Raw genomic sequence first — 12,732 nt, 5'->3', positions numbered from 1 at the left:
CTGGCCTGCAACCCAGGCGTGTGTGCTGGCTGGGAATTGAACCTGCGACCTTCTGCTTTGCAAGGGGGCGCTCAATCCACCGAGCCACGCCAGCCAGGGCAAGACATTAAATCTTAAAAACACGAGGCAATTATTAATTCCACGAAAATAAAAACGTGTGCAGAAAGGGAAGTTAACCAAGCCCACACACAGACCTCAGATACGTTTTGCTCGGCTTACCCCGCACTTTGTTATTATGTTTAAGTTAAACGTCAATACTTGAGTTAAAGTCAAAGATGGTATATAAATCCCAGAGCTCTTTCCCTTTTTTTTTTTTTATTGCAAAATGCCAGCAAGTTGAGCCCCCCCTTCCCTCAGAACGACCTCCTGCTGGTGCAGCCACCGCGCGCAGGAGGTCTGCACGTGGCGGCCCCGCCCCCCGCCCCGGGCCGGACCACTCCTCGCGCTGCGGGGACCAGGGCGGCCTACGCGGCCCTCAGGAGGCCCGGTACCGGCTGCAGAGCGCACAGGCCTTCCAACCGTCTATTCCGGGCTCTTGAATTCTCTGCCCCTCCCAGTGTCCTAAACTGCCATCCCCTAGCTCTTGCTCCACTGCCTTCAACAAAGATGGCACCCGGCCGGAAGGCCGCACTCGAAGTGACTTCCGGCCGCATGACCTCAACAAAGATGGCACCCGGCCGGAAAAGAGCAGGGGCAGTGACTTCCATCCGGGAGACCTGCGGCGTGCCTCTCTTCCGGCGGCGCTTCGGGTGACGTAGCGAGCGCGCCGCGCGGCGTGTGCCGAGGTCGGTGCGGGACGCGTGGAGGTCAGCGGCGATGCTGGCCGGGGCTGCGGGGTAGGTCTGTGGGCCGCGGGGACCGGGCTGCGGAGCGTGGGGCCTGCGGTCCGGAGCGGAGGCCGGACGGGCGCGCCCGGCGCCGGTGTGGGCTGAAACCCCGCCGGGCGTCGGGTCCCGGCTCCCTCCTTAGCTCGCAGGGCTCTCTCTCGCCCGCCGCGGCCGCACGGGTGGGCTGCCGCCCCGGGCCGGTGCTCCCTGCTCCGGGGCCCCTTTCTCCGGGTGGAGTCGGACGCGCTTTTTTTGCAGCGACCGCTCGCGTGGCAGCGAAACGCGCCGGCCGTACCCGAGTTCCGGGAAACCAAAGATCGAACTCGCTCCGGCTTTGGCGGGAGGAAGGCCGGGTCAACCTTTCACCCTGCCTCGGACGCGCGCCTCGACGGGTCATTTGATGACCCCGGGGGACAAGACTGGCAGGCAGATCCGTTCGCAGCAACGTCGTGGGGATCTGTGATAACTCCTCGGGGAAGGAAACCGGCCTGGGCTCGGGGAGGGGGAGGGCGCCTTCCTGGGCTGTATGGCAGGAGGTGAGGGCCGGGCAGCCGGCCCTGCCCACCCGGCCTGGTGAGAAGGAGGCGCGGGCCCTGGGAGGAGACGTAGAACCGTGAAGACGGGTCTGAGCCACGCGCGAAGTGGCGGTTGCTGTGGGAGTTTCGTTCGTCGGAGTTGATGTGTGTTTTAGGCGGGCTGGTGCTGACTTGGGGGAGCTCGCCCTGCCGGAGCGTTAAGATGATGCACGCCCAGGAGCCGTGGGGTATGGAGTCTGTGTCCAGGGACTTTCAGGAGCAGTCTGATCGAAAACATCCTGTCTCATTGCCTCTCGCCACTAATTTTTTTTAAGTATTTATTTATTTTTAGAGAGAGTGGAAGGGAGGGAGGAAGAGAGGGAGAGAAACATCAGTGTGTGGTTGCCTCTCACGTACCCCTTACTGGGGACCTGGCCTGCAACCCAGGTGTGTGCCCTGACTGGTACCTGAACCAGCCACCCATTGGTTCTCAGGCCAGTGCTCAGTCCACTGAGCCACACCAGCCAGGGCAACTCTCTCCATTAATTCTTAACCCTGAGGAATCTTAACATTGGAAAGTGAAGTTGCCCAGACCCTCCCTGCAGAGACTCCCATCCCAGGGGACTGAGCACGGCCCAGGGACCTGAGTTGTTGAGCGCAGCCCACCCCTCACCAAGCTCCTGAGCTTGAGGTCGCGGTCTGGGGAGAGAAGACATGCCGTCCCTCGGGCTGGTTGGTGGACAGTGTGGCTGCGACTCCGTTCCATCTGCTGCATCCCTTGTGCTTGTGCGTTGAGGAGAGCCCACGCCAGCCCCTTGTCTCTCTTTCTCTTAAGGGCCTTGAAAGCACTTGCCCGGAGCTTCGCCCCTCTGCCGCCCGACCGTCATGGCAGCTTGCCTGGTGAAGCGATGCACGTGTCTCCTGAGACAGGCTGCTCGCCTGACCCCTGCGGGGCCTCCCGTGGGCCCGCTGAGGCTGGCCCAGGCAGCCCAGAAGACTCTGGCTTCCTCAGCTGCCTCACTCAGTTCCCACGTCCCGGGGTCCCTGTCCCAGCATGAGGAGAAGGAGCAGGTGTTCACCCCCTACCCAGAGCGCCAGGAGGTGGACGAGCTCATTGAGAAGGCCACTCGGCCGGAGGAGCTCCTGGGGCTGCTTGGGGGCGGCCACCACCTGCAGCAGAACCAGGCGGCCCTCGCACTTGTCCAGCTCTCCCGCCTGCTGTCTGAGAAGCCGGAGGACAAGGCCCCGCTCGTACAGGATGCTCGCTTCCAGCAGCTTCTGCACCTCGTCAACAGTCAGGTGGGCTGCAGGGCCTCGGGCCGGCTCGGGTGTCCCCGGCAGCCGGTCTGTGAGCCCTCCCGGCAGCCTGCCGGGGGCCGTTGCTGTCCTCACGGTGAATAAGCCCTGGGACTCGAGGGGGGCGTGGGCATCGTCCTGCCAGTCAGCTCTTCAAAGGGTCAGGCAGAGATGAGGGAGGACACGGCTCAGAAGAGCTCCCTTAGTTAAGGGTGCTCTTGTTCTGAGGCTTGTTCTGTTGAGCACAGACAGGGGGTGCAAACTTCAGGGGACTGAACATTGCGTAACAAAGTTTCAGCCAGTAACAAACAGGGAGCACAGTATTTGCCGGGTAACCGGGTACTGAGATTCAGTTCAGTACCTTCCTCCTCCCCCAGCCCTTCACACGCAGCTTTTCTGTTCCTCGCGCCACATGCATGGTCTCGGTGCCCCCTCGGCAGCCAGTCCCACGGGTGGACAGACCGGGGCCGAGGTCAGGAGCCTTGTGCCACCAGCAGTAAGAGTCTGCCCGCCTCGCGAGACCTCCAGGGGCAGCCCCTCCGCTCTCTGCAGCCTGGACACACGCCCGCAGGGCACGGCCCTTGTTCAGACACCGCGGGGAGGTGCCGCGGGGGGGCTGGAGAGGGAGGCCTGAGGATCGCCGGTCCCCGGCGCATGCACAAGCATGTCTGTGTCTCGGAGGGGCTGGTGGTGGCAGCTGCTCGGCCCCTAAAGCCTGGGGGTGTGGCGCGACAGGGTTCAGAGGTGCCTGCACGTCTCAGGGCAGAGGGCCTCCCTGGGCAGCTACAGACACGGGACCAGCGGCTGCTTTGTTAGAGGAAAGGGGTTCCGGGGTCGGGCTTCCCAGAACTAACGTTACGGCTACTTGTTTTTGTTTTTCAGTTTTTTTTAAAGGTTCTGTTTATTTACTTATTTTTAGACGGGGAGGGAGGGAAAAAGAGAGGGAGAGAAACATCAGTGTGTGGTTGCTCCTTGCGCACCCCCTACTGGGGACCTGGCCCGCAACCCAGGCCTGCGCCCTGACTGGGAATCGAACTGGCCACCCTTCGGTTTGCAGGCCAGTGCTCAGTCCACTGAGCCACACCAGCTAGGGTGGAAAGTCTGTCTTTAACAGCTAACTCGGTCATTGTTGTTGGCAGAGAACGAGTCTGTCGACAAGGAGGGAGGGCGGGGGGGCCTGTAAAAGCCTCCCCGTCCCTCCCAGGCCACACCCATGGGCTCCCCTCTGCTGTCCGTCCGTCGGCAGGGCCCGGTGGGTGCGTGCTGGGGAGGCTGCAGGGCAACCTCGCCCCTCGGGGTGACCACGCCATCTCCCCCCTAGATCACCACGGTCTGGCACGGGACCCTCGTGAAGCTGCTGCGGAGCCTGTACGCGCTGGAGCTGCCGGCCTCCTCCAAGGAGCTGCGGTCGGTGGAGCAGGAGGTGCGCTGGCGGCTGCGCAGGCTCAGGTACAAGCACCTGGCCTTCCTGGCCGAGACCAGCGCCGCCCACATGCAGGCGCGCGGCTCCAGGGAGCTGCTGGCCGACCTGCGCCTGCAGCTGGAGCGGCGCTGGGCGGAGATCGAGGACGGCCGCACGCTGGTGGCCGTCATGGCCAGCATGGGGCACCTCTCGGAGCCGCTGATGACGCGCCTGGAGGACAAGGTGCGGGGGCTGGGGGCGGGGCCTGCGGAGGGGGTCGGCCTGCCCCGGTCCCCCCTCCGGCTCCCTCCTGAGGGGCCTCGCGCACTCGTCCACCCCTCAGGGGGCCAGGCCCGCGGGGGGCTGCCTCCGGGAGCCCCGCAGCCCGTGGGCTGTGGGCAGGGTGCCCCGGGGCCACCCAGAGGGCCTGCGGTCAGTGCGCTCAGGCCCAGTTGCTGTCTCACAGGGGCCGCGCCGCACGGGACCCCGGCCCTCGGGCCCGCCCTGACCCCTGCCGGCTGTGGTTGACAGAGCCTGGACCTGGTGGAGCAGTTCGGCCCCGAGGAGCTGCGGAAGGTGCTGGCGGCGCTGGCAGCTCAGAACCGGCGGTCGGTGCCCCTGCTGCGGGCCATCTCCTACCACCTGGTGCAGAAGCCCTTCCCCCTGACCAAGGGCGTCCTCCTGGACCTGACCTACGCCTACGGTGAGCCCTGGCCCGGGGGCAGGCGGGCACACCAGCTGCAGCCGAGTCAAATTCGGGGCCCACCCCGCCCATGGTGGGCCCCGGCTCCGTAGGCTGCCACAGCAGCACTGTGACTCATGGGCCCTGTTCCCCTGCTGGGCCTCAGGGATAAGTTTGGTCACAGACACCAAGTGCCTGGACCTGGAGGCCAGGGGGTGCTGGGCGGGCCACCGGGTGAACCCCAGGGTCTGCTCTGTCCCAAAGGCAAACTCAGCTTCCACCAGACCCAGGTGCTCCAGCGCCTGGCCGCCGACCTGCTGCCCCACATGCCCAGCCTCACGTCCAGCGAGGTGGCCCGCTGCGCCAAGTCCTTCGCCTTCCTCAAGTGGCTCAGCCTGCCCCTGTTCGAGGCCTTTGCCCAGGTGAGCGGGGCGCGCACCTGGGGGCCCGGGCTAGTGGGCCCCTTGGGGGGGCCCAGGGGACAGAAACGCCCCCAGTGCAGACACGGGGTTCCTGCTCCGGCGTCTCTGGAGAGGCCCGGTGTCGGGGAGAACTCAAGTTGACGGCGATTTTCTCCCCGTCCTCGCGCGCCCCCCCCCCCCCCCCCCCCCCCCCCCGGCTGTGCCCCTGACAGAGTCCAGGGGCGGGTGCTGTCGGTGCTCCAGGTCTCGGCCAGTGGGTCGGAACGGCCTTCGGGGGTCTGGCCGCGCCCTGTGGAATCAGCCCTGGGGTGGGGGGCCTGCACGGGGCGCCCTCATCCTGCCCCTCCGCCCTCCCGCCCCCAGCATGTCCTGAGGGAAGCCCCGAGCATCGCGGCCGCACCCCTCTGCAACGTGCTCCTGGCCTTCGCCCGCCTGAACTTCCGTCCAGAGCAGGAGGACGCCTTCTTCAGCCTGGTGAGGGGGGGGGGGGAGGCTGGGCAGGGGCCGCAGGGCAGAAGGGGCCTGCTGGGGGCGAAACTCGGGTCCCCAGCGCACCAGCTGTCCGGCCCAGAGCAGCTTTGGGTCAGGAGGCTGGGCAGGGGCCCCCGGACAGGGCCCCTGCTGGGGGCGGGGGTAACACCTGGGTGGCCAGCTGCTGTCCTCCTGCCCTCCGGTTCCTCCCGGGCCGGACGTACCCTCCTGCACTGGGCCTCCTGTGGTCCTGCAGTACAAGCCCTGCCCACGTGCGGGTGGGGGCGGTGGGGAAGCCCAGTTCCTCGTCCTTCTATCCAGATGGGCCCTGGGGGTGGGGGTGGTCTCTGGTACCTTCCCCGGGGGGCCCAGCCTGACCAGGGGGCCTCCGTTGGGGCTGCTCCGTAGCCACCTTGGCCTGAGCGTGGCCCGGTCGTGAGGCAGTGCAGACCGGCCAGCCAGGGCGTCCGCGCCTGCTGAGCAGAGCCCACACCTGAGCCCTGGCCCCCGCCCCCAGGTGCATGAGAAGCTGGGCTGTCAGCTGGCGAGCCTGGACCCGGCCCTGCAGGTGGACGTGCTGTGGGCCCTCTGTGTGCTGGGGCAGGCGCAGGAGGCTGAGCTCCAGGTGGTGCTGGGCCCCGAGTTCCACACCCAGCTCCTAGGTGAGCGGCGGGGGTGCCCCTCCCTCCTGCACGGACAGGGGGGGTGGGCCTGGCGGCTGTCCCCAGGTCCTAGTGCCAGGCGGGGAATGGGGGAGCCGGGTAGGCCGGGGCTCCCCGCATTTGCTGCTCTGCCCGCCCCCCCAAAGGGGCCCCCTCTCTGCCCCTGACTGAGGCCAGAGCAGAGCCAGGTGGGGGTGCTGCAGCCCCTCCCCCTGGGTTTCGGTTGCCCTCCTCCCTGGCCCTACCTCTGGTCCTCCCCCCGGTCCCCCTGGCCCTCAGCTCCCCTCCACGCTCACTGCACCTCTTCCCGTAGGTGACGGCTCCCCAAAGGGTCAGAGCACCTTCCAGAAGCTGCTGCACATTAACGCCACCGCCCGGCTGGAGCGCCCCGAGTATGCCGGCCCTCTGCTGCCGGCCTCCGCCTTGGTCCCCAGGCCCTCGGCCCTGGACAGGAAGGTCACGCCCCTGCAGAAGGAGCTGCAGGGGGCCCTGGTGGGGTTGCTGGGCAGCGCCGACAGGGCTCATTTCACGGTGCCCACGCAGTACGGCTGGGTTCTGGGTGAGGCTCCCTCTGCCCGACCTGCTCCGAGGCCTGCCCTGTGTGGGGGGCCCCCCCCATGCTCTCTGGAGAGACCCCATTGTCACCTGCCACCCCCTCCCCAGATGCTGAGGTGCTGCTGGACGCCGAGGGCCAGTTCCTGCCCCTGAGGGACTTCGCGGCCCCTCACCTTGCCCCGCCCTCTGAGGGCCAGCCACTGCCCCCCGGGGCCAAGAGGTAGGGCGCACGGCCCCCGGGCCACCCCTGGCTCCTCTCCGGCGTTGCCCTTCCCTGCGAGGATAGGGACAGCGGCTAGCACCCAGCGCCCCCCTCCCTCCCCCCAGGCTGGCCTTCCTGCGCTGGGAGTTCCCCAACTTCAGCAGCCGGAGCAAGGACCTGCTGGGGCGCTTCGCTCTGGCCAGGCGCCACGTGCTGGCGGCCGGCTTCCTGGTGGTGGACGTGAGTACCCGTGGGGCAGGTGGGGGCGGCACAGGCGGGCGTCCGCGGGGCTGCAGGGGCGTCTCCTGCCCAGGAGACCCTCAGCACCTCCCCCTCTCCTCCCAGAGGGTGGCGGCCCAGGAAGGGCCAGGCCCACGGCTCTGTGAACCCCATGGGGTCCTGTCACGGTGTCTTCTCTGGGTGTCCTTTCTAAACAGCTCTTTAAAAATTGGAGCCATTGTCAGCCCCACCCCCGCCCCCCGCCCCAGGTCCCGTACTACGAGTGGCTGGAGCTCAAGTCCGACTGGCAGAAAGGCGCCTACCTCCAGGACAAGATCCGGAAAGCGGTGGCGGAGGACCTGGCCAAGTGACCGGCCCCGCACGGGGGCTGCGTGCCCCAGGGCCGGACTCCCCAGAGGCCTGGCCGTGGACCCTGGGTAGGCAGGGGGCTGCTCGAGGACAGGGCTTGCACACGGCCTTGGCCGGAGCGGTGCTGGCCGGCGGCCTGAGCGGAGGAGGGCCCCGGGCCCCCTTGTGGGCAATAAACCTTCACTTCGGTGTTTGACACCAGAAGGCACCGGGCTCTGACCTGACTCCACGCCACCCCCCCACACGCACACTCACGCCCACCCGTCCCCTGTGGGTGGGCGGCGGCCAGCCAGGGGCCTCTGCTGCCCACAGGGCACCGCCCCGCACTTCCACACGGGGCCACCTTCGCTTAGGGCCTGTCTGCAGCCCCGCACAGCCCGGGCCCCGGGGTCATGAGGCCAGTCAGGGGTCACTGCCTGGCTCTGGTGTCTGACGGGGCGGGGTGGGGGGGACTCGGCTCGGGCTGCATACTCGGGGGGCACTGGCCCTGGAGCAGGAGCTGGGAGGGACCACTCACCGCCCCCACGGCCAGACCAGCAGAGTTGCACTGCCTGTGGTGGGAATGGGCTGGGGCCCCCCCCGCCCCCCGGGCCCCTCCCCAGACACTGTGCTGGCCGAATACAGCTGCAGGGGACGGGGCGGGGTCACTGGCTCACAGCAGCACAGCCCAGGAAGGCCGTGTGGAGCCGAGAAAGAAGGGGCCACCCCTCGGTTGCAGCCTCCCCACCCTTGGTGGGGTCATGGGGGCTGCCGGGCACCAGCGCACAGGACCCGAGTCCAGCACTGGTGTGGTTTGAAGGCTGAGCGGCCAGAGGTGGCCCCAAGCCCAGGCAAGGTGAGGGGGGGGGGGGGCATTCCAGAGTGAGGGTCAGCCACCATGCATGCAGAGCCCACTGGGCTCTCCGGAAGATTCCGCTGAGAATGGACAAGCTCCCACCCACCACCCAGGACCGTGGTGTCTGCTCGGACACGGCCGCCTGTGCCTCCTGAGAGGCGGCCGTGGGCCCCGTGCCCTGGTGGGGGGGGGACTGGCACACCACCACTCGGGGGCCCCGACAGAACGTCCGTCTGCGGGGGGGGGGGGGGGGGGGGCTTGCATCACTGTGACCCTCATGTTGCCTTTGCGCTCAGCCATTGGCCACCCCAACCCGCCCTCCCTCTCTGCGTTGTTTCCAGAACGTTCTCTCTCGAGGAGCCGCCCTGCGCCCCTGCAGAGCCGGGCCTCGGGCGGCCCCTCCCTGGCCCTGCCGCGTGCACGCCCGGCGCGGTGGGTGGGCGAGGGGCTCCGCTGGGTGGGTCTCCCCTGCCGCCCGGTGGTGCCCACCCCCAGCCCTGCTCGTCGTCCGAGGGGTCCCCGCCCACGGGGACCGTGCGTGGGCTCCCCCTGCTTCGTCTGCAGAAGCACCTGTCGGACCCCCCGTCACCGGTTCTAGGGGTTCCGAGTGCCCCACGAACAGGTCACCCGCAGGCAGCTCCTGCCCCTTTCGAACAACTTTCGTTAAATCTGTTCCTTGGCAGCTCGCTCCTTGGGCCGTTGTGGAGGGAATCCTTTTATTTCCGTTCCGACGTTCACTGAAAGGGGGTGGAAATACACTTGGTTTTTATCCACCCCAAACCCTCCAGTCTTGCCAGACTAACTCCTGGTCCTGGTAGTGCTCGCCTCGAAGATTCTGCCCGGGGGTCCGCGTCTCTGTCCCGTGTGTCTGTGGGTCTGTCTGTGTGCGCACGTGGGGTCCGTGGGCTCCCCGACGGTGCAGGTGTGGTCTCCAGCGAACCTGGGGACGCTCTCGGCTCCACACCGCATGTCTGTCGGCGCCTCCCCGGCGCCTCGTGCTCCTGTGGCTCTGCGTCCCCCCCCTTCCGGCGTGCCCACTCTCCTGCGCCCCACCCTCGAGTCCACCGCCGCGCCCGTCCGCTCCCCTGCGCACCCCACTGGGCAGTGAGCGTCCGGCCGCCTCCCGCCTCCGTGCCGTCCTTCCGTGCCGCGCGCGCCGGCCACGGCCCTCCCTGTGCGCTGGCCGCCACGGGCCGACTCTGCCGCCGGCCTGTTCCCTGCTGTGTGGGTCCCTTTCCTGTTCGCCTGGTCGTTTTTTGTTGCGGGTCGGACGTTTTGGATGAAATATTTAACAACTCTGGGTACTGACCACCCCCCCCCGCCGCCAGGCTCCTCGCTGTCGTGGGCAGCCGGACTCCCTCGCTGGGGTCTGTTGCCCCCTGCAGCCGCAGACTCGGACGCTTGCCTCGGGGAGGGGCCGCTCTGCAGCTCCGCAGCCCGGGACGCTCCGAGTTAGGTCCGCGGCTCCGCCCCCCCGCCCCCGCCCCCGCCCCCGCCCCCGCCCCCGCCGGGTGGAGAGCGCCCCGGGCTTGACCTCCCCGCGCCCTGCTGCCCTGGAGTCTGCGGCGCCTGCAGGACCCGGCCCCGCAGCCCGCCTCTGCCCCGCGAAGGAGCTGGGGGGCGGGGGGGGGGCAGGGAGGGGGGGGCGGCCTCTTCCGGCTTCGCGCGCCCACCGCCCCAGGAGCTGGGGGGGCGTGCCCAAGGCGGGGCCCCCCCCCCACAGTGGGGCTGAGCGGGAGGAGGGAGCCCCTCCTCTCAGTGGCACCACCTGGGCTCGGCTGCAGGTGGGGAGGGGGCGCGGGGCAGGAAATGGGAAAGTCCCCCCCCCAAGGAAGCCCCGGATGGGGGGGGTGCCCTGCGGCCGCCCGGCCCGGGTGTGAATCCCCGGGTGTGAATCCCCGGGTGTGAATTCCCGTGGTCGGTCCCTCCCGCTGGGGGTCCGCTCGGCTGATTGACTCCGAGTCCCCGCCTCGCCCCGGCTTCGGAGGCTCCGGCCGTCGTTTCCCTGCGTCCTCCCTCAGTTCCCGTCCGGTGCTCCCGGCGCTCCGAGGTGAGGAGGTGAGGGCGGCGGCCCGGGCCTCCTGGGCTCCCGACCGAGTCTCCTTTCCGCGGGCTTCCCTCCCGCGCCCGGGGAGGGGCGTCCGAACGTCGCCCTGGCCCTCGCCCGCGGAGCAGCCCGCCCAGCGCGGCGCCCGTGTCCGGGGTTTCCGGGGGCTCTTCCCTCCCGGCGGTCTCTGCCGGGCTTTTCCCCGCGTCTCGCCACGTGGGCCGCTGCCTGCGGACGCCGCGGGGGCTGTGTTCGAGGTCCTGCACCTCCGCGCTGCCGCCACACGGCCGGCCACCTTTGCCCAGCCCAGCGGGGCGCCCCCGGTCGGGCTCCTGGTTTCCCGCTGTTTCCTGGGTGTCTGGGCAGCCGGGTTTGGGTCGTCCGTGTGAGCCAGCCGGCAGCCCCTCCGGTTCCAGTGACAGTGTGGTGCAGACAGGCTCGGGGCACGGCGCCGGGCTCGGGCCGCCGCTGGCCCCCGCTGGGGTCCCCGAACGGGGGGTGGGAAGGTGCTCTGTAGTGGGATCCCCCTGGCCGGAGCCCCCCACGCCCCCTGCAGCGTCTGGGTTGGGGGGAGCTGGGCCCCTCTGCGGGCTCAACCCTCCGCGTGCCCCTGAGAGGGCCTGCGCGGGGTGTCTCCCGCTTCCGGCGTTTACCGTCGGGTTACGGGGGGGGGCGGGGCGAAGAGGCAGCTTGTGCCGTCTGGGCTGCACCAGAGCCCCTCAAGCCCTCCGACGGGCTGTCGGTCCCCAGCGGTGGCCGCAGAGCGCGCAGCGGGCAGGCCAGTGGAGTAGGGAGGACAGGCCGGGCGACTCGCAGCCCCTGGGAGTGGGGGCCAAGTGGCGGGAAGGGAGTCCTCGCAGGGGCGGCGGATGGACCGGCTGCAGGGACGGAGGATGCGGGGTGGGCGGTGGGCGCAGCAGAGAGACGCCCGGCGGGGGCTCCGGGGCGGGGCCGGCAGAGGACCGGGTGGCGGACACAGCCTCCCGCCAACAGCCACCCCGACTCCCTGCCCGTCTGCGCCGGCCCGGGCAGGGACAGTGTCTCCCGGAGCCTGGCACGGGGGCGGCTCCTCGGGAGGGCGGGGGGGGGGGGGGGGGGGGGGGGGGGGGGGGGGGGGGGGTTTCTCCGGTTCCAGGCAGAGCCGAGGGGCGGGGCAGCAGTGCTCCGGGGAGCATCTTCCTCTCCGGCTCTGGTTGCCATGGAGACCAACTGCCAGCACCAGCCAATCAGGATGCGCGGGTCCAGCTCACTTCTCGGTTGGAGACATCGGGCTGGGCGGGGCCACTGACCCGCGCAGGTGGGGGCCACGAAGGGGGGATAGGGGGCGCGGGGACGGGGTGAGGAGGGGGCTGCGTCGCCTCCGCGAAGCGCCCGGGTCCCCAGAACCTCCAACCGCCCCCGCCCCCGCACCCCGAGGTCTGGCGACACGGTGCGCGCCCTCACTCACGGCGGGGCGGCGCGGGCGTCACCCACCCACTGGTCACCCCCCTCCCTCCCGGGCGAGAGGCGGCGGCTGCGCTGTGAGCTCCACGGATCGGACCCCGGGTCCGGCCTGACCCGACGCTGACGCTCTGCCCGCCTCCGCGGCCCCGCTCACCTCGCGTCCCGGCGTCTCCTCGGCGCCCCTTGGCGCGCAGTTCGGGACCCGGGAGTTTGTCAGGGCGCCCTGCGGGGCTCCCCTCGACCCCGGGGCTCCCTGGCTCTCTGCTGCGGGAGAGCAAGCGGTCACCAGCCGTCCTGCCGGGAGGACACAGGACCAAGACGCCCTCGTCCAAGCCCGCACACGGGTGTCTGGGAGAGGCCGCCGTGTGGCTCACGTTGCCGCAATCCATTCTGCTTCAGAGCTGGCACTCACTCGCTTTCCTGTTGAAGCCGTGAATCAGGGCCACTTCCGGCGCACCTCCCGCACCGGGTGTGAGGGCCGCTGCGCGGGGCTGGCGGGGCTGCTTCCCGGGCCTCCCGGCGCCGCAGAGACGGAGGGGCACGTGCGGGGGGGGGGGGGGCTTCTCTGCACGAGTCGGTGCTTCCTTTGCTCTCGGCAGAGACGCCCTTGGAGGGACCCCCTGGGCCTGCTCCCCCCGGAGTGTCGGCTCCTGTGGGGCCTCTCCACCGGCCCCGAACACCGACAGACATTCCTTCAGCTGTGGGGCCGCTCTGTCCTTTCTCTCCTGAAGTGAGTCAGTCACCTGGAGGGGTCTGCGTGAGCGGGTTCCGGAGTCCCCCGTCAC

General features: G+C 69.3%; 1 protein-coding gene and 1 non-coding gene across 2 annotated transcripts; both read left to right on the top strand.

Moving 5' to 3' along the window:
- The first annotated feature begins 749 nt into the window (after positions 1-749).
- On the top strand, positions 750-7,829 carry TBRG4 (transforming growth factor beta regulator 4). Its single transcript, XM_028504199.2, has 11 exons — positions 750-836; positions 2,178-2,641; positions 3,960-4,283; positions 4,572-4,743; positions 4,987-5,144; positions 5,508-5,618; positions 6,133-6,277; positions 6,591-6,836; positions 6,941-7,052; positions 7,160-7,274; positions 7,523-7,829. Exons 2-11 carry the CDS (start codon positions 2,228-2,230, stop codon positions 7,622-7,624), a joined length of 1,899 nt encoding a protein of 632 aa, XP_028360000.1. The 5' UTR covers positions 750-836; positions 2,178-2,227; the 3' UTR covers positions 7,625-7,829.
- On the top strand, positions 4,780-4,912 carry LOC114490257. Its single transcript, XR_003683941.1, has one exon. It is a non-coding gene; the product is annotated as a small nucleolar RNA SNORA5 (small nucleolar RNA).
- Positions 7,830-12,732: the final 4,903 nt, after the last annotated feature.

This window comes from Phyllostomus discolor, chromosome 10 (assembly GCF_004126475.2).
Source record: "Phyllostomus discolor isolate MPI-MPIP mPhyDis1 chromosome 10, mPhyDis1.pri.v3, whole genome shotgun sequence".
Taxonomy (NCBI): domain Eukaryota; kingdom Metazoa; phylum Chordata; class Mammalia; order Chiroptera; family Phyllostomidae; genus Phyllostomus; species Phyllostomus discolor.
Note: the sequence above shows the minus strand (reverse complement) of the source record. Positions and strands in the feature narration are given on the sequence as shown.